Source organism: Spodoptera frugiperda, chromosome 25 (genome assembly GCF_023101765.2).
Source record: "Spodoptera frugiperda isolate SF20-4 chromosome 25, AGI-APGP_CSIRO_Sfru_2.0, whole genome shotgun sequence".
In the NCBI taxonomy this organism is placed as follows: Eukaryota; Metazoa; Arthropoda; class Insecta; order Lepidoptera; family Noctuidae; genus Spodoptera; species Spodoptera frugiperda.
Genome location: NC_064236.1, coordinates 8,112,519 through 8,131,881, shown reverse-complemented (window position 1 = coordinate 8,131,881; position 19,363 = coordinate 8,112,519). Strand labels below are relative to the sequence as shown.

Here is a 19,363-nt window from a genome sequence, read left to right as displayed (position 1 = left end):
TGTTACACTGTCAACTCAGTATTATTAAGTGTAAATTGACTATCTACATTATAATTAATGTGATAGATTGAAATCGTAATGAAAATTATGGAAGAGTCGTATCGAGTTGCAATGTGTGATGATTTCTGTATTTAACTATGAAAGAAACAAGTAGGTATGTTTGTATAATAAGCTCAAATCACATAATATGTGGTCCATAATATCATTTTACAAGAATCGAGGGTACACAGTAATTGGTGGTTTCAAGTCATTTGGTATGCACTATGCAACAAAAAATAGATTCTAACTCTTTCCGCGTAACGGACTCGGCCGTTGATTCCATACGACAGCCTATAAATAATATAATTAATAGCCAGAAAACGATGCTACGCGCTACGAACTATGTGCTACGAACTACGCGTTACGAACATGTGCTACGGACTACGCGCTACGAGCTACGGCTGTAGAATTTCACTGCAATTTGAGACTTGAAGGGTACAAATTAGGACTTTTAAGTTTAGAAACCTGTCTCTACATTTTCATATTGAGTAAATCTCATGTAGAGGTCTCCCTCTACACATTGGTAAAGTACTTTGGTAAAAGAGTATATAAAAAATAGCTAGGTATTTATATATTATTTATCCTTATGCTTCGCTTTGCTCGTGTTTGTGGGGCACCAGAGATCTAGATACATTTATTCAGTCATCAATGGCCCTTGAGGTAGCCAGTCTACAGTACTTACCCTTTCCTCCTGCGTAGGTAGATTAGTGCTCTAAATAAATCTTTATAAGACACACATTAGACTGGCATTGTTAATAGAAAAATGGACCTATAAATCAGTTAGCTAGATCGTTAAGGACACATAGAGTACAGTGCAACAACGTCTACCTATAAATTCACTCATAATCTGGATGTATTTTTATGACGGTTAAGAACTTTGAACACTGTGTGGTCACGGTAGAGTGGGTAGTTCGAGTAGGTAATAAATACCTATATTCTCTTTGTACATATACATCTGTCACCACTCCTACGGTGGTGCTACTGATGGCGTAAGAGCTGACAGGACCTCACATGTATCGAAAATTGCACAGCAGCGCTCTGTGATAAATCTAAACCTCTTAAACTGCGACCTCCACCCGTCTGCTTAACGTGGAGACGAATTCTTAATTTCACATAAGAAAGTCAGGTACTCCATCTACACATACATAAGAGTAGTAATAATATAGCCAATTAAATATTACAACTTAGAAGGGCTAAATACCTACTTAAATGTAGCCTAGTAAGGTATAGGTAGCATAGTTACGTACCTACCTACTTTGAGAACTCATAAATTGTTTGTATACATTTCCACCGGGGCAAAGTCCAACTTGCCAATCATGCTGAGTCAATAACACGACGACACTTCAATTTATTCTCTCCATTTAATCGATCATAGATGATAAAATTTCATGTTGGTTTTCTGATCTTAGATTTCATATTCTGCCTACTTAGCAATAATTTTTGCCTATTGTTTTTTTTTACAAAAAATGAGTTTGGAAATCTTTAGGTATGTACAGTGGCGTGCTGCTTATCTATTTACTTAAAATTACAAAATACCCAGGTACGAATTAAAATTTAATTTTATGTCCCACTTTCAAGTAATATTTTACCAGACATCGATTACCTAAAATAATGATAAAAAGATTGGTAACAACAAATTATTGGGTTAATAATTAATATTTTTAAAAGTCGAAATTGAAATTTGTGCCATCTATTGAATCATTGTAAGAATTTTATACTATGCTATCTATGTGTATAGTTGCCGAAAAGTTTTAAATAGTAATAATAGATGACGCTACGGATTTCGATTTGATTAAAATATTCTTTATTTTGAAATCGAAAAAATATATTATGAATAAAAGACAATTAACTGACCAACTTAAGATTTATTTACTCTAGCTTTCCTTATTTTGCATTCCTCAGAAATCATTCGGAGCGTGCGATCGTCAGAAAACCGCATTGTCGTCATATGCGCGAGCCGCGCGCTTGTCGATCGGAACAGCCGCGGCAGGAATCGGAAATTTATTCACTCGCAAAATGGCGACTGCTACTGCAAACAACTTGTGTCCATGGCCCAATAGTCAAGATGATTATGAATTACGAGATGTTATTGGTAAGTTTTTTTATGAAAACGTATTAAACTATTGCTAACTAGTATTTTATTCGAGTCTAATGTTTTGTATGTATTCATAAAAACCGCAGTCAAGGTGACGATGGCTTATTTGGGTCTGGCTGTCAAATTCCATATGATCTAGTAAATGTCAGATTTTCTTCTATTTCTTTGATTTTGTCCAGGTTCTCAATGACTGAAGTGTTTAGGGCTCTATTAAAAATAGATACGTACCCAATGGTATGGTTCCAACCACTGTTATCTATGAAGTCATGTTTTAGTACCAAAATCTAATGTTACTAATACAGCAACTTGGATAGCCGCAGTGAACAGTGTTGTTGATTTTAGGTGTTGGGGCTACCGCTGTGGTACACGCCGCCTTCTGCGTACCGCGCGATGAGAAATGTGCCATAAAACGTATTAATTTAGAAAAATGGAATACATCCATGGACGAATTATTGAAGGAAATACAGGTATGGGCGGGAAATATTTGTTATTTTTAATATTCAACGGGTTTTTAATTGTCCAAAATGATTGTGCATTATTGATTTCATACCTATTTTTATTTTCAGGCTATGAGCAGCTGTAACCATGAAAATGTAGTAACATACTATACTAGTTTTGTAGTACATGACGAATTATGGCTGGTGCTGAGGCTCCTTGAAGGTGAACATATTCTCATGAATTTTTTATTACTTAATTTATGCTTAAGAACTCAATAGTATAAACAGTTGTATCATATTGTTTAATTGAATTATTAAACCGCTTGCTTGATGAAGTTCAAATACGAGGAAGTGTTTATTGATTATGTTTTTTACTTGTTAGTCTTTACCTTGTTTACTAGACATAAAGTATTATGTTAAAATATTTCTCATATATGTTTTGTATTTTATGTTATATTATAACATCTTAATTCACAATTTTTGTATACATTGCTGTGGCCATGGAAAGCTCTACAAAGAGATGAGTGGAAGGAGGGTAGGAGGGCTTTGCCCTGCATTAGGATGACCATAGCTGAAAATAACATAAATAAATAAAGTATCCCATGCTGAATTAAAATAGTAATCAAGCCACAATTAATAAATGTGTACTATAAATAGTTTAAGTCTTGGTCGCAAATGTTTCAGGAGGCAGTTTGCTTGATGTTATAAAGCACAAGATGAAAGTGGCAAACTGCAAGCACGGTGTATTCGATGAGGCAACTATTGCTACAGTTCTCAAGGAGGTCCTCAGGGGATTAGAGTATTTTCATAGTAACGGACAAATTCACAGGTATATTGTTATTATTAATATAAATGAAATAGCTTTGCGCTAAAAAGGAATATTTGTTACCGTTATTGTAAAACTTGTTGCTCTTAGCTTGCTATCATTATGCGACATACATTAAACCAAATATAATTTGAAATAGATAATTAATTGTGCTGCTAAGTTTTATCCATTATTCGCTTCATTTATTATTTGAATTTCCAATACAGTTTTTTTTTCGAGCTTGCTACAGATTATAAAGGTTCTTATTTCAATTTTACTTTGGTTGTTCTATTTTCCAATATCTTTTTTAAATAAAATACCTATTATTTTACTTGATATTAAGTATATTTCACCTATACTTTGCTGCTTTGACAAATTATTTGCGAAAACATAGATGCAAAATTTTATGAAGTGCGAACAAAAATTTTTCTCCATAAAGCGAAAGTTGAATATCAATATTATGGTGAATTGCATTTTAAAATTTCTGATCAAATTGCATAGATTTGTTTTTAAATGTATCACATCACATGACCTACAAACCTTGGAAGGAAATCGATTATTTATTAAAGTTGCACATTTCCTTGAATGAGACATAATAATATTGCAAGTGTCATGCGAATTCTGAGATCTGTGCTAATAATAATTACTGCTAAGCTTTGCATTGCTGAATTAGGAATCTTATACATATATTCTAATACTATGTTATGTATGTACTGTTAGATAGTTACTTGAGTATTTTTTCACAGGGATATAAAGGCTGGAAATATATTGTTAGGGGAAGACGGGACTGTACAAATTGCTGATTTTGGTGTCTCTGCGTGGCTGGCCACTGGCAGAGACATGTCTAGGCAAAAAGTTAGACATACATTTGTGGGCACTCCATGTTGGATGGCCCCAGAAGTCATGGAACAAGTGAGATTTGTATGATTCTATCACTACTAATACCATTTTGTTATTTTTTGTTTACTAACACTCGTTTAGGCCTCAGAAGTAGATCACATCACTTTCCACTTTCCATTAATTATAGACAATAGATGCATTACATTTAATAATCATTCAATTACATTGATGCAACATTTAATAATGCCTGATATTTCCTACATGGTCAACAGTTTTGTTATATGTCCTACTGTTTTAGGGACTTTCAGCCATTTATGTTATGAGTCCGAAGTAGACACTCCGCCTAGTACCTTATACCAGACAGTATCACTGCTCTATTGCAGATTTAACCAGGTTTTATTAATCCAAATAGAATGAGAATTTCTAAATTGAAAATATCTAAATATGTAATCTAATCAATAATCCAGAAGCGTATATGTTTTTTGACCTTGATTAAATTTTATATGTATGTTACATAATTACTTTAATGAATAAATTATTCATTCAGCCAGACAGAATACATAAAAACAGGAAATGTATCAGTGCATATTCAAATTAAAATGCTAATGACTCTATTGCTTTTCGAGTCTCAGGCTGTATTAGGCTTTCTTTTTTTGTTTGCACTGAAAAAACGTAAAAGCTATTATTACACCAGGTTATAAAAATTGCAGGATCATGGCTACGATTTTAAAGCAGACATTTGGTCTTTTGGAATAACTGCTATAGAAATGGCAACGGGCACAGCTCCGTACCACAAGTATCCGCCAATGAAAGTATTGATGCTAACGTTGCAGAATGACCCACCTAATTTGGATACTGGTAAGATATTGAATTACATGACTAATGCAACACGCTTTGTATTCTTCGAAGCGATAGACAGTACATTTATTCCACATTAACAACTAACTGATGCCCGCAGCTACGCTCGTGTGAATTAAATTATATTAGTTAATAAAAGCTGATTATCGCGGCTACCTTCTAATAAAAGTTTGTCAAAATCGGTTTAATCAATTCAGAAATTAGCCAGAACAAACAAACATACAGATAGACAAACAGACCGACAGATAGACAGACAGACAAAAATTTTACTAAATATTATTTTGATGTATGCAACCTATATATATTGATATGCATGTAGAAAAAGCGGTTATATCAATATTACGAATAGACACTCCAATTTTATTAATTAATCTAGATTTGAAACACGTTTTCAAGTGTGTTTAGTAAATGTACTGTTGTAATGTAATGTTATCTAGAATTCTAGACTATCTACATGCTAAATGCAGGAAGTATTAGTTAATACTTAACAGTTTATGAATTGGATTTAATATACTCTACAGCTGCCCTTCAGAAAACTAGACCTACCTAATAATAATATGAAGTAATTCAAGTCCTTTTATGCATGCACGTGACCAATTCACTCACAACTAATACATGAAGTCTGTACTTATGTACTATAGAAATTTGAACCGACCGTATCATATTAACTTGCCTTATTGAATTGTGACGACTGGTTGATTGCAATATGAGATGGAACAATCTTTTTATATATGACACTAGCTTCTGCCCGCGACTTCGTCCGCGGAAAATTCTTGTTTTAACATAAGATTACACTCGGCGTGTTATTGTAGCTTCCTATTAGTAAAATAATTTTAGGAATCGGATTTTACCGAAATTCTCTGTCAAGGTTGAATTGAAATGGTACGATGATGTCATTAAATATTTTATGTCACATATCAATCAATTATAATCTGCTTCAATTACGTCAAATTGCAATATGAGATGGAACAATCTTTTTATATATGACATGTGTGTATGATATTATAGATAGGTTTAATCCAATTTGGAGATCATTTATGCCTCAATATAATTTAAACTAGTCACTACTACCTGATGTTATGTTGCACCACTGCTGCATGAGCATTTAATTGCGGGCGGGAGGTCGATGCTGCACACAACATGTTAAAAATACATGTATAAGCGGAATTAAAACTAAAAATCTTATTGTATTGTTAGTGTAGGTAGCATGGATTTCCGCAAAGCAATACCTGATTCTATTCTATATAGTCTATCTATCTGAAGTAGTCATTGAAACTATCACAGATTGAATATCATACCACAATTATTTCATTTGATTGACGTGATATGTACATCTTACATAACGTTTTACGTAAAGGAAACTGCTATCAAATTAACTAAAAAAATATTTTAAAGGATTTTAATTTCAATTGCTAATATCGTCTGGAAAAGAGTTTAAAAATGTTTATGTATGACATGTTTACGGCTACAGATTCAGATTATGTTCTGAATTAAATATAAATTCTGCATAATACATATAGATTTGACATTAGTTTACCTTTCCGAGGTTACTGTCACCTTGATTTCCATTTCAACGGGACAATATTGTTTACAATAACATTGTTTGTTACTAATACCTTTCTGTTGCATGAAACATTTATTTTAATTTACATCTTCCTCTATAGATTGTTGTTTTTATTTATAGGTGCCGATGAGAAGGAACAATACAAAGCGTATGGTAAAACCTTTAGGAAAATGATTGTAGACTGCTTGCAAAAGGATCCATCGAAAAGGCCAACTGCTACGGAGTTACTAAAGCATCCATTCTTTAAGAAGGCAAAGGATAGAAAGTATTTAACGCAGACTTTAGTTGCCATTGGACCTAGTATGGAAACTAGAGTACATAAGGTATACTCAAATATTACCTAAAGGGGTTCGACAAACAATCACGAAACATTACGAAGGTGGATGGGGGCTCAATAAAATATCTGTACTTATATTTTTTGTCGAACACTGGATTTTTAAGTCTTTAAATATGGTGGATTTATCCCATTTCTTAACTCCATAAGAGTATAACTTATGAGAGATGTTGATGGTGGCGGGTTAATCTAAAACCTCACCACATATCACAAAGGGGGAGGGGACGGCCACCTTATTTGCAGTTTTGGACCAATGATAAACAAGTTCAAACAAATGCTAAAATAGTGTAAAAAATGTGATCAGCAGAATGTATACCATTGATACACATTATATTACAAAATTTACAAATATAATCTGAATATAAATAGTGCATTAAAATATTAATCTAACTTCTAACAAATATTCCAGGCAAGCAAGCGTTCCACGGGTGCGTCTGGCAGGTTACACCGCACAGTGACGGGTGAATGGGTATGGAGTGAGGAAGAGGAGGAACAACCAGCTGTTGAAGCACCAGAATCTGATGAGGAGCCATCCTACACTGATGACAAGCGACCAATGAACCAGTTACAGAAGGCTGACTCCAGCGGCAGTGACAATGAAGCTGAGGTGAGCTTAGAAAAAATATTGTTTACTGAAACATGAGAATTTATTGTACAGTAGGATAAAAAAATATATTTGTATCTATATGGTTTCTCGCTCAGTAAATTTTGCATTGTCTTTCTTTCAAAGTAACCTTATTATTTTATTTATTTTTCGTTTTCCAACCACTTGTATCCAGTTATCGCCAGTTGTATTGCTCTGAGCAATCTGACACTATAATAGATGGTTACTAGAAGGGTTAAAACTTAATTTTCAGGAACCCCAAGCAAAGCCACCGAAGCAAAGTCCAGCGGCTCCTGCCCCTTCGCCTCCAGCCCCGGCGCCTCTTGCCCCTTCGCCTCCCGGTCCGGCGCCTCCTGCCCCAGTTCCGGCACCACCACCGCCACCAGCAAGTACACAGACTCCGTTCGCATTGAAATCAGACGGAGAGCCTCCAATCGTGAACTTGGTGCTACGATTAAGGTCGGCCTCAAATAGAAATACTTAACATACTATAATATCAGGTGTTCTGTCCTATGAAAGGGTAGGCGGACAGATACACGCAGATTTTTGTTATGATCTTTTCGTCAGAAGGAATAAACTGAAAGGATTTTATGGTACACATTATTAGTTGAGCGCGGTTCAGAATGCCGAGCTAATGGTCTTCCTGGGTCAAGAAAAAGACGGTTTTTCGTATAACATAAACTAAATCTTGATTTGAACCCAGTCCAGGGCTTATAGATTCCTAATCTCATCTTCAATTATTTTCTTTATAGGAACGCTCGCCGCGAGTTGAACGATATACGGTTTGAGTATATAGTCGGCAAGGACACTGCTGAAGGCATTGCTATGGAGTTAGTAGGGGCTGGTCTGGTCGACCCTCACGACTCCGTTCCCATATCCGTGAACCTGGCCAAATTACTTGATGCACAGGTGTTGTCTGGCACTACGCACCCTAAAGCGGTTACATTCCATTTGGTAAGCAATTCTTTTTGATATTTTTGATTTGCTTGGCATTGGTCTTTAATACTCTTTAATCTTGAATTTTTTAGTTGAATTTTGATATTACGACAGAAGAGATTTGATTGACTTTTCAATGTGACAATAGCGCACGCGAAGCCAGTAAATATGGATCGCTAGTTTTTCTCTTAAATATTTTATTTTATTTTATTATAATATATGGAAATAATATCTCATATACCTGATTGTTACCATTTCAGAATTCGGCTGGACCCAACGAACAGTTCGATGACAAAGCACTGATAGGATTTGCGCAAATCTCAATTATTGATTAAGGACAGAAGCAGGGTTGAAATATTGTGTAAGAGGCAATGTGTTTGGTGGCCGGCGTCTAGCTATATGTACTTGTTTGTTTATGGTGCTAAAATGTGAAGGCTTCATAAAATTACGGTAATTTAATTTCCTTTATATTATTACGTTATTATTGGCCATTGTTTTCCATCGAGCCAAAGAATTTTAGTCTTAAATCTTAATTATCGTTTTGGTGAGTAGCTGTAAGAATTATTTTTTGTTGTTTTGTTACTGCGTATGCGTTGCGTGTTCGTAAAGATAATATAAAATTGTTTTATTGATTTATAATAATTATTATTACTGAATGTACGAGTCGCCGTTTAGCCATGGATATCCGTAATGTCTAGATGTTTTAGGGGTAGTAATTACTTTTACCAAACATATCTTCATGTGTTCCTTGCATTGTAGATTAAAGTCATCTGTCAGTATTTACCGAATACTTCATGGTTTCCTGAAACACATTGACAATTACTTTGTCTATTTTTATAGGTAGACAAAGGATTATTTCAGTTTTGGAAGTCATTACTTACATTACATACCACTACGGAATACTATACGTAATTAATGTTCTTATTATTGGTATGACTTTATATCGCTAAAATATCCTCGCTTTGCGTGAACTTGAACAATGCAACCCTAAACTTATAAATGAATTAAAATAGTTTTCTACACGATTTGTATGAGGAGGGAGTCAGTTCTACAGTCCTCCTTGACTCTCATTAAGACGAATTAAAGAAGGGCCATTATTGACCGTTGTTTCGTAAATATGAACCTTAAATTGACCACTTTAAATCTATAATTGTCTGGCGTTGCAATGTAATTAGTGCTAGGTATGTTGAATCTAATTGTAATATGGGATGTTGAATTTGGATCAAAGGTTTTACCGCAGGTAGTTATTTATATTAGAGTTATACAATTTATCGTATAATTTGTTCCTAAAGAATCGTGAATGAGGATGCTCGAACTGTTTAATCATCCTCATTATACAAATGTCCCAATTCAGACAATATACTAGTGTAATAACGTGATTGGTTTGTGCATTTCAATCATAAAAGAGCATTTAGCTCGCTGTATTTACGGTCCTTATTATATAATATTTATATACTTAAATTATATTACATTTAGACATTTTTTATATTCCTTGAAATCATGATCTGATTATTTAAACACTAGTTTGTTTTTTTTTTTTAACTTTTTTTAAATATTTCTTTTCTTAACAGTGTACATTTACATTCCTTCTTTGTTTCTATTGCTTTATGCATTTTAGTTATAGAAGCTAAGCAACATTAATTAATTTCATAAATTATTGTCGAACATGTTTGGTATTATTATCAACACTTTTAACGTATCGGAAATACGATACACCTCTTCTTTATTACAATGATGCTAAGAAGTAATAATTTGCTGTTATACTTACTTATTAAATTCCTAGGAAAACAATTTTATAATAATGTGAAATAATATCAGTATTATTACATATTGTTTAGGAGGGTTCCTCTGTATTATGAGTGGCACTATTATTCCATAGTACTAAGAAACAGTCAAGTCATAAACAATATAGTATTTCTATCTACTCTATTCTTTATTGCTTTTCCAGTAAATAAGTAAATACAGGTGTTACTTTAAAACAAATTATCAATTATGTACCGTGTCAAGTACATCATACATGAAATAAGATATAGGATACTACGATACAAACTGTCTTATTAATATTAAATAACTTTTTTAAATATCATGCTTCTACATCTTACTTATTAACTTACATACAATATTAATTTTAAAATATTCATTCATGCTATCGTGGGCAATATTGATTAGAAATTTTATTTTATTAATTAATCTACTACTTATATTTAGGTATTTTCATGTATAACTAACTTCACCCAATTACTTATTGTATTTCTATTTAAATTAGAGAGGTCCCAAAAAGTGTATTTTTTATTTTTATGCATCTTTTGTGAATTTGCAATGTGTATGTTCGCTTGTGGAATTGAATTCAGAGTATTTGCGAACAAATTTGCTTATTTTATTGGTAATTTTTTGTTTGTTTTTGGAAGTAATATTTACATCTATTTGCTTTTTTTATTATGCCATTCATTAAAACAAAAAATAAGAGCCCCGCCAGGCGGGGCTCGGCCGTCTTGGGCTAGTTTAGGCTAATATTTTTTCATTTTTTTCTTATTTTCTCTCATTATTAATAATCGTTGCCCCACAATGCGATTTTATCCTGTGTCGTGGGTGCGTTTCCAAACATACAAGTTCATATACACATGACACCCTAACCCGAAATAACAATTTGTGGAATACACAAAGAGTTGCTCCTTGGGGTTATCGAATCCGCTACATGTTGTGCGGCAGCCGAATATTAGGGCAAACCTATGTAAAACAACAATAATCATTTAATAGGTATAGGGTACTGGATCCCATAACTCCATGATTGTAAGTGATTGATGAGCATGATTTACTGTAGGTCTCATTTTATTTATAGTTTGGCCACAATCCTTCTATTTTGCGGGCAAACACTATTATTTAAGAAACACAGAACTAACAAAACAAATTGACACACGACGTTTGCACACAGTGGCGCTGGCGCACTTCAAAACTTTCTACAAAACTTTGTGATGATTCTGATGCTAATTCTGTAGTATTTAGTTGTGTTTGTACACAAGGATCATAAAAACATAGATAGTTTTACCAGACACTGAGTGATTTAATATCCTATAGCAGTGCAATTCTCTATCTTAATAGATATTCAATGCGTTTCAACCATTACTCCTTTATTGTACCACTCATGCTTGCTCATTCATGGTGCATATTATAAATCATTTGGTCTTACCTACATACAAAATAACTGAGCAAACTGTATACAAATAGAACAGCTTCAGTTTCTAACCGAACGAGCCAAATATTTGAACAGTCATTTTGAAAACGGACCAGACGGGATGCACCTACGAATACGGCACGCCAATAAGATATAATTCAACCTTTATTCGTGCTTTCTAATAACTAATTCTAAATCAATACCAAACATGTGTCCTTTCCCATTAAAAATATTGTCGCATTTATTTTATACAATACATCAAATGAAGCTATAAATAAATTTTTCACTTCGTGCGTTTATTTTTAATTTTCTATTAATCGTATTTTAATATAATAATTAACAGCAATGTGGATAAAGCCGGGTAAAATCTATAATCTATAAATAGTTTATAAAATACGAGATTTTTAGTATTATTTTGTACGATCAATGTATAATTATGTCAAGGTTAGTTTCATATATTTTATTTTGTATGTAGACACAGGGTTTTATCGTTAGCTAAATTTATTTTATTACGTTAAGTTTGTTTTTGGGCATATTCGTTTTGATTTTCTAAATCATTGTTGGACAGGGGTTCCCAACCTTTGCTTGATCAAGGGCCACTTGTATATGGTTCTTTTTAGGTTAGGGACCACTATTATTATACCTTTTTCATGTCGTCACGTCCTCACTTCATGGTGTTCTTATAAGAATAGTAACTTGGATTATTGAAATCAATTGCTCGGCTCTGCCGTTTCCTTGGACATAAGATTAATTCGAGCTTTAGCAGTGATATTTATTGGAAAGAGGTAGAGATGCTCAAGACCTTTATCTTGTGGTTGGGAACCACTGTTGTAGAAAAAATTATAGTACCTAGCCTGAGAATGCGTACACAGATTATTCTCAATTGCCGCGATATTCATTTTTAAATGTTTATTTTTTAGACTGTAGGTTTCGCGACGGTAAATTAATTTGAGATATTATAAGTAGATGCTTCAAAAATTATGTGGTTTAGTAGCAATAATATTATATGATTGTATTTTGAATGGATGTTTCTCACTATAGTATAGAATAATTTATGGTTGAGCCTATAACAGTATTCATCATACTGTGAACTAAATGTAGATATATTCTGTTGCAATTTTGTGGCAAATATTAGTGAGCTTCTTATCTAAAAGGAAGCTAGGAGGGAAGTATATTTTATGTAATGCACTCACACATACTACTCCATCATTAGTAAACTGTATGTTTTAGTCAAAAGTACACTCATATAATACACACTTTGAGAGACCGCATTAAATACAAATACCTTGACTACGTGACTGACAAGCAGACAATCTCTGAACCTATTCCTAGACCATTCCAGGGGTTCACAAGATTTTAAAATAAATTCTCAGTAATCCCACAAAATTACCGTTCTTGGTTCACGAGATTTGAAAATTAATTCTCAGTAAACTCCCAAAAATTCCGATTTTGGTAAAAGCTAAATATAATATTATTTATAAAATCTTACAATATGAGTTCTTAATGTTGCTGTTCTTTAGTAGTACCGCTGTTATTCTGCAATTGGCAGGTGGCGCTGTTGTAGTTTAAAGTCCGAAGGTCCGATCTAACGGAGTACTGTTATACTAGACAATTTTAAACTGTCGCTTACTTTAGTGCAATCTTTTGAAACTATCAGTCAAACAAAATCATCATTTAGAGGATTTGGTGTTTTTCTAACAGTATCTAACGAAATTGAAAAACACATCTGTATAATTAACCTAAGTTTATTAAGTACACCGAGTACACGATAATGTTCTTACTGCTAAATATTGATGACTATTCAAATTCATTGATTAAAGTTCGTAGCGTATTTATTTATATTTGAATATCCGACTTATTGTGTGTAAAAACTATAAATAAAAAATCTATTTTAAATAGATAGTTTGCTTACGCCAAACTCGATCATATGGCTATTTGATTTATTGATGTATGAGTGCGTATTTGTAATTTTTATCAGAATATACGCCACATAGTTCCACCTAATGATAGTATAAAAACTGTGTAATCTAATACTGGGAAGCGTCCCAATATTCTAGCGGACATTAGTAAAGAGAAACTAGGTGATTAGGTGGTATTTACACATATTTAAGTAAATATTTTGCCACCAAATTCTGATAATACAATTTGTTTTGCAGAACTAATAAAAATGTTATTTCTGCATACATTAGGGTAAACCCTAAACTAACTCAGTAATGATTGGATTTCTTCAATTAAAATTATCTTATTTCCTTCAAAAGTCGCTTACAATGTCAAGTAGATATAAATTCCCTGTGCTGTGCCTTGCTATCTTTGCTTAGACTATAGATAAACCTGCCATACGTGAGTCATAAGGTCGTGACGAATACTATAATTAGATATTTGATGCGATGACGCAATCTCTACAGAATCCCTTAGCTAGAGATCAATGTCAATCTTCGTTGTCCAACGTAACTAACATTTTTCTTAGTAAGATTCGATCCTTTGATATTACACATTTATAGTAGATATGATATGATAAGTATTGTGCACGAAAGTTTTCATGCAATTTAGTGCAATTGTATCGACCACGTCTATTACTAAATTACTATGTGACTTATAATAGATCTTGCACGTGACACTTTTGTTATTGTCATCGTATTTTTTACATATCATTAGCGCGAAAAATTTACGATAGCGCTATATTTTCTGTCCTTGAACTTTACTTATCAAAAGTCTGTGTTTTGTACGAATGAAAGCCAAGGTTCCCCGCAGATAGAGGGGCCCGGTTCTCGGCGTGTGAGATCGTATCTTAGGGATGACTGATGTTACGTAACTAAGTCACATTATAGAGGCAAGTGATGGACGCATGTGACTTTCTTCTCTTATCAGAGACATTATATTCTACAGCGAGACAATAATCAACTGGTATTATTAATAAATAGGTACATGTCGTAGCCCGTTATATTAGCTAGATCGTGACACCACTGCTGCATGAGCATTTAATTGCGGGCGGGAGGTCGATGCTGCACACAACATGTTAAAAATACATGTATAAGCGGAATTAAAACTAAAAATCTTATTGTATTGTTAGTGTAGGTAGCATGGATTTCCGCAAAGCAACTCCTGATTCTATTCTATATAGTCTAACTATCTGAAGTAGTCATTGAAACTAGCACAGATTGAATATCATACCACAATTATTTCATTTGATTGACGTGATATGTACATCTTACATAACGTTTTACGTAAAGGAAACTGCTACCAAATTAACTAAAAAAATATTTTAAAGGATTTTGATTTCAATTGCTAATATCGTCTGGAAAAGAGTTTAAAAATGTTTATGTATGACATGTTTACGGCTACAGATTCAGAGTTTGTTCTGAATTAAATATAAATTCTGCATAATACATAAAGATTTGACATTAGTTTACCTTTCCGAGGTTACTGTCACCTTGATTTCCATTTCAACGGGACAATATTGTTTACAATAACATTGTTTGTTACTAATACCTTTCTGTTGCATGAAACATTTATTTTAATTTACATCTTCCTCTATAGATTGTTGTTTTTATTTATAGGTGCCGATGAGAAGGAACAATACAAAGCGTATGGTAAAACCTTTAGGAAAATGATTGTAGACTGCTTGCAAAAGGATCCATCGAAAAGGCCAACTGCTACGGAGTTGCTAAAGCATCCATTCTTTAAGAAGGCAAAGGATAGAAAGTATTTAACGCAGACTTTAGTTGCCATTGGACCTAGTATGGAAACTAGAGTACATAAGGTATTACTACTCAAACATTACCTAAACGGGGTTCGACAAACAATCACGAAACATTACGAAGGTGGATGGGGGCTCAATAAAATATCTGTACTTATATTTTTTGTCGAACACTGGATTTTTAAGTCTTTAAATATGGTGGATTTATCCCATTTCTTAACTCCATAAGAGTATAACTTATGAGAGACGTTGATGGTGGCGGGTTAATCTAAAACCTCACCACATATCACAAAGGGGGAGGGGACGGCCACCTTATTTGCAGTTTTGGACCAATGATAAACAAGTTCAAACAAATGCTAAAATAGTGTAAAAAATGTGATCAGCAGAATGTATACCATTGATACACATTATATTACAAAATTTACAAATATAATCTGAATATAAATAGTGCATTAAAATATTAATCTAACTTCTAACAAATATTCCAGGCAAGCAAGCGTTCCACGGGTGCGTCTGGCAGGTTACACCGCACAGTGACGGGTGAATGGGTATGGAGTGAGGAAGAGGAGGAACAACCAGCTGTTGAAGCACCAGAATCTGATGAGGAGCCATCCTACACTGATGACAAGCGACCAATGAACCAGTTACAGAAGGCTGACTCCAGCGGCAGTGACAATGAAGCTGAGGTGAGCTTAGAAAAAATATTGTTTACTGAAACATGAGAATTTATTGTACAGTAGGATAAAAAAATATATTTGTATCTATATGGTTTCTCGCTCAGTAAATTTTGCATTGTCTTTCTTTCAAAGTAACCTTATTATTTTATTTATTTTTCGTTTTCCAACCACTTGTATCCAGTTATCGCCAGTTGTATTGCTCTGAGCAATCTGACACTATAATAGATGGTTACTAGAAGGGTTAAAACTTAATTTTCAGGAACCCCAAGCAAAGCCACCGAAGCAAAGTCCAGCGGCTCCTGCCCCTTCGCCTCCAGCCCCGGCGCCTCTTGCCCCTTCGCCTCCCGGTCCGGCGCCTCCTGCCCCAGTTCCGGCACCACCACCGCCACCAGCAAGTACACAGACTCCGTTCGCATTGAAATCAGACGGAGAGCCTCCAATCGTGAACTTGGTGCTACGATTAAGGTCGGCCTCAAATAGAAATACTTAACATACTATAATATCAGGTGTTCTGTCCTATGAAAGGGTAGGCGGACAGATACACGCAGATTTTTGTTATGATCTTTTCGTCAGAAGGAATAAACTGAAAGGATTTTATGGTACACATTATTAGTTGAGCGCGGTTCAGAATGCCGAGCTAATGGTCTTCCTGGGTCAAGAAAAAGACGGTTTTTCGTATAACATAAACTAAATCTTGATTTGAACCCAGTCCAGGGCTTATAGATTCCTAATCTCATCTTCAATTATTTTCTTTATAGGAACGCTCGCCGCGAGTTGAACGATATACGGTTTGAGTATATAGTCGGCAAGGACACTGCTGAAGGCATTGCTATGGAGTTAGTAGGGGCTGGTCTGGTCGACCCTCACGACTCCGTTCCCATATCCGTGAACCTGGCCAAATTACTTGATGCACAGGTGTTGTCTGGCACTACGCACCCTAAAGCGGTTACATTCCATTTGGTAAGCAATTCTTTTTGATATTTTTGATTTGCTTGGCATTGGTCTTTTATACCCTTTAATCTTGAATTTTTTAGTTGAATTTTGATATTACGACAGAAGAGATTTGATTGACTTTTCAATGTGACAATAGCGCACGCGAAGCCAGTAAATATGGATCGCTAGTTTTTCTCTTAAATATTTTATTTTATTTTATTATAATATATGGAAATAATATCTCATATACCTGATTGTTACCATTTCAGAATTCGGCTGGACCCAACGAACAGTTCGATGACAAAGCACTGATAGGATTTGCGCAAATCTCAATTATTGATTAAGGACAGAAGCAGGGTTGAAATATTGTGTAAGAGGCAATGTGTTTGGTGGCCGGCGTCTAGCTATATGTACTTGTTTGTTTATGGTGCTAAAATGTGAAGGCTTCATAAAATTACGGTAATTTAATTTCCTTTATATTATTACGTTATTATTGGCCATTGTTTTCCATCGAGCCAAAGAATTTTAGTCTTAAATCTTAATTATCGTTTTGGTGAGTAGCTGTAAGAATTATTTTTTGTTGTTTTGTTACTGCGTATGCGTTGCGTGTTCGTAAAGATAATATAAAATTGTTTTATTGATTTATAATAATTATTATTACTGAATGTACGAGTCGCCGTTTAGCCATGGATATCCGTAATGTCTAGATGTTTTAGGGGTAGTAATTACTTTTACCAAACATATCTTCATGTGTTCCTTGCATTGTAGATTAAAGTCATCTGTCAGTATTTACCGAATACTTCATGGTTTCCTGAAACACATTGACAATTACTTTGTCTATTTTTATAGGTAGACAAAGGATTATTTCAGTTTTGGAAGTCATTACTTACATTACATACCACTACGGAATACTATACGTAATTAATGTTCTTATTATTGGTATGACTTTATATCGCTAAAATATCCTCGCTTTGCGTGAACTTGAACAATGCAACCCTAAACTTATAAATGAATTAAAATAGTTTTCTACACGATTTGTATGAGGAGGGAGTCAGTTCTACAGTCCTCCTTGACTCTCATTAAGACGAATTAAAGAAGGGCCATTATTGACCGTTGTTTCGTAAATATGAACCTTAAATTGACCACTTTAAATCTATAATTGTCTGGCGTTGCAATGTAATTAGTGCTAGGTATGTTGAATCTAATTGTAATATGGGATGTTGAATTTGGATCAAAGGTTTTACCGCAGGTAGTTATTTATATTAGAGTTATACAATTTATCGTATAATTTGTTCCTAAAGAATCGTGAATGAGGATGCTCGAACTGTTTAATCATCCTCATTATACAAATGTCCCAATTCAGACAATATACTAGTGTAATAACGTGATTGGTTTGTGCATTTCAATCATAAAAGAGCATTTAGCTCGCTGTATTTACGGCTCTTATTATGTAATATTTATATACTTAAATTATATTACATTTAGACATTTTTATATTCCTTGAAATCATGATCTGATTATTTAAACACTAGTTTGTTTTTTTTTTACTTTTTTTATATATTTCTTTTCTTAATAGTATACATTTACATTCCTTCTTTGTTTCTATTGCTTTATGCATTTTAGTTATAGAAGCTAAGCAATATTTAATTTCTTAAATTATTGTCGAACATGTTTGGTATTATTATCAACACTTTTAACGTATCGGAAATACGATACACCTCTTCTTTATTACAATGATGCTAAGAAGTAATAATTTGCTGTTATACTTACTTATTAAATTCCTAGGAAAACAATTTTATAATAATGTGAAATAATATCAGTATTATTACATATTGTTTAGGAGGGTTCCTCTGTATTATGAGTGGCACTATTATTCCATAGTACTAAGAAACAGTCAAGTCATAAACAATATAGTATTTCTATCTACTCTATTCTTTATTGCTTTTCCAGTAAATAAGTAAATACAGGTGTTACTTTAAAACAAATTATCAATTATGTACCGTGTCAAGTACATCATACATGAAATAAGATATAGGATACTACGATACAAACTGTCTTATTAATATTAAATAACTTTTTTAAATATCATGCTTCTACATCTTACTTATTAACTTACATACAATATTAATTTTAAAATATTCATTCATGCTATCGTGGGCAATATTGATTAGAAATTTTATTTTATTAATTAATCTACTACTTATATTTAGGTATTTTCATGTATAACTAACTTCACCCAATTACTTATTGTATTTCTATTTAAATTAGAGAGGTCCCAAAAAGTGTATTTTTTATTTTTATGCATCTTTTGTGAATTTGCAATGTGTATGTTCGCTTGTGGAATTGAATTCAGAGTATTTGCGAACAAATTT

At 33.5% G+C, this 19,363-nt stretch overlaps 1 protein-coding gene and 1 long non-coding RNA gene across 11 annotated transcripts in view; one reads left to right on the top strand and one right to left on the bottom strand.

Annotated features, from left to right (window-relative positions):
• Window positions 1–19,363, bottom strand: part of LOC126912367 (uncharacterized) — a 197,679-nt gene that overhangs the window by 4,749 nt on the left and 173,567 nt on the right. The gene's annotated exons all lie outside the window — the stretch shown is intronic.
• Window positions 1–19,363, top strand: part of LOC118263307 (serine/threonine-protein kinase OSR1) — a 35,351-nt gene that overhangs the window by 10,059 nt on the left and 5,929 nt on the right. For 2 of the 10 annotated variants that reach the window (XM_050704118.1, XM_050704127.1), the window contains exons 4-14: window positions 1,942–2,131; window positions 2,477–2,601; window positions 2,701–2,794; window positions 3,256–3,400; window positions 4,123–4,297; window positions 4,927–5,074; window positions 6,759–6,961; window positions 7,382–7,579; window positions 7,830–8,035; window positions 8,329–8,530; window positions 8,773–13,262. In XM_050704118.1, the coding sequence (XP_050560075.1) occupies window positions 1,942–2,131; window positions 2,477–2,601; window positions 2,701–2,794; window positions 3,256–3,400; window positions 4,123–4,297; window positions 4,927–5,074; window positions 6,759–6,961; window positions 7,382–7,579; window positions 7,830–8,035; window positions 8,329–8,530; window positions 8,773–8,847 (1,761 nt within the window). In that variant the 3' untranslated portion in view covers window positions 8,848–13,262. Of the gene's footprint in view, window positions 1–1,941; window positions 2,132–2,476; window positions 2,602–2,700; window positions 2,795–3,255; window positions 3,401–4,122; window positions 4,298–4,926; window positions 5,075–6,758; window positions 6,962–7,381; window positions 7,580–7,829; window positions 8,036–8,328; window positions 8,531–8,772; window positions 13,297–15,241; window positions 15,445–15,869; window positions 16,068–16,317; window positions 16,524–16,816; window positions 17,019–17,260; window positions 18,427–19,363 lie in introns of those variants that run through there. The other 8 variants (XM_050704125.1, XM_050704126.1, XM_050704123.1 and 5 more) reach the window with 8 other exon arrangements.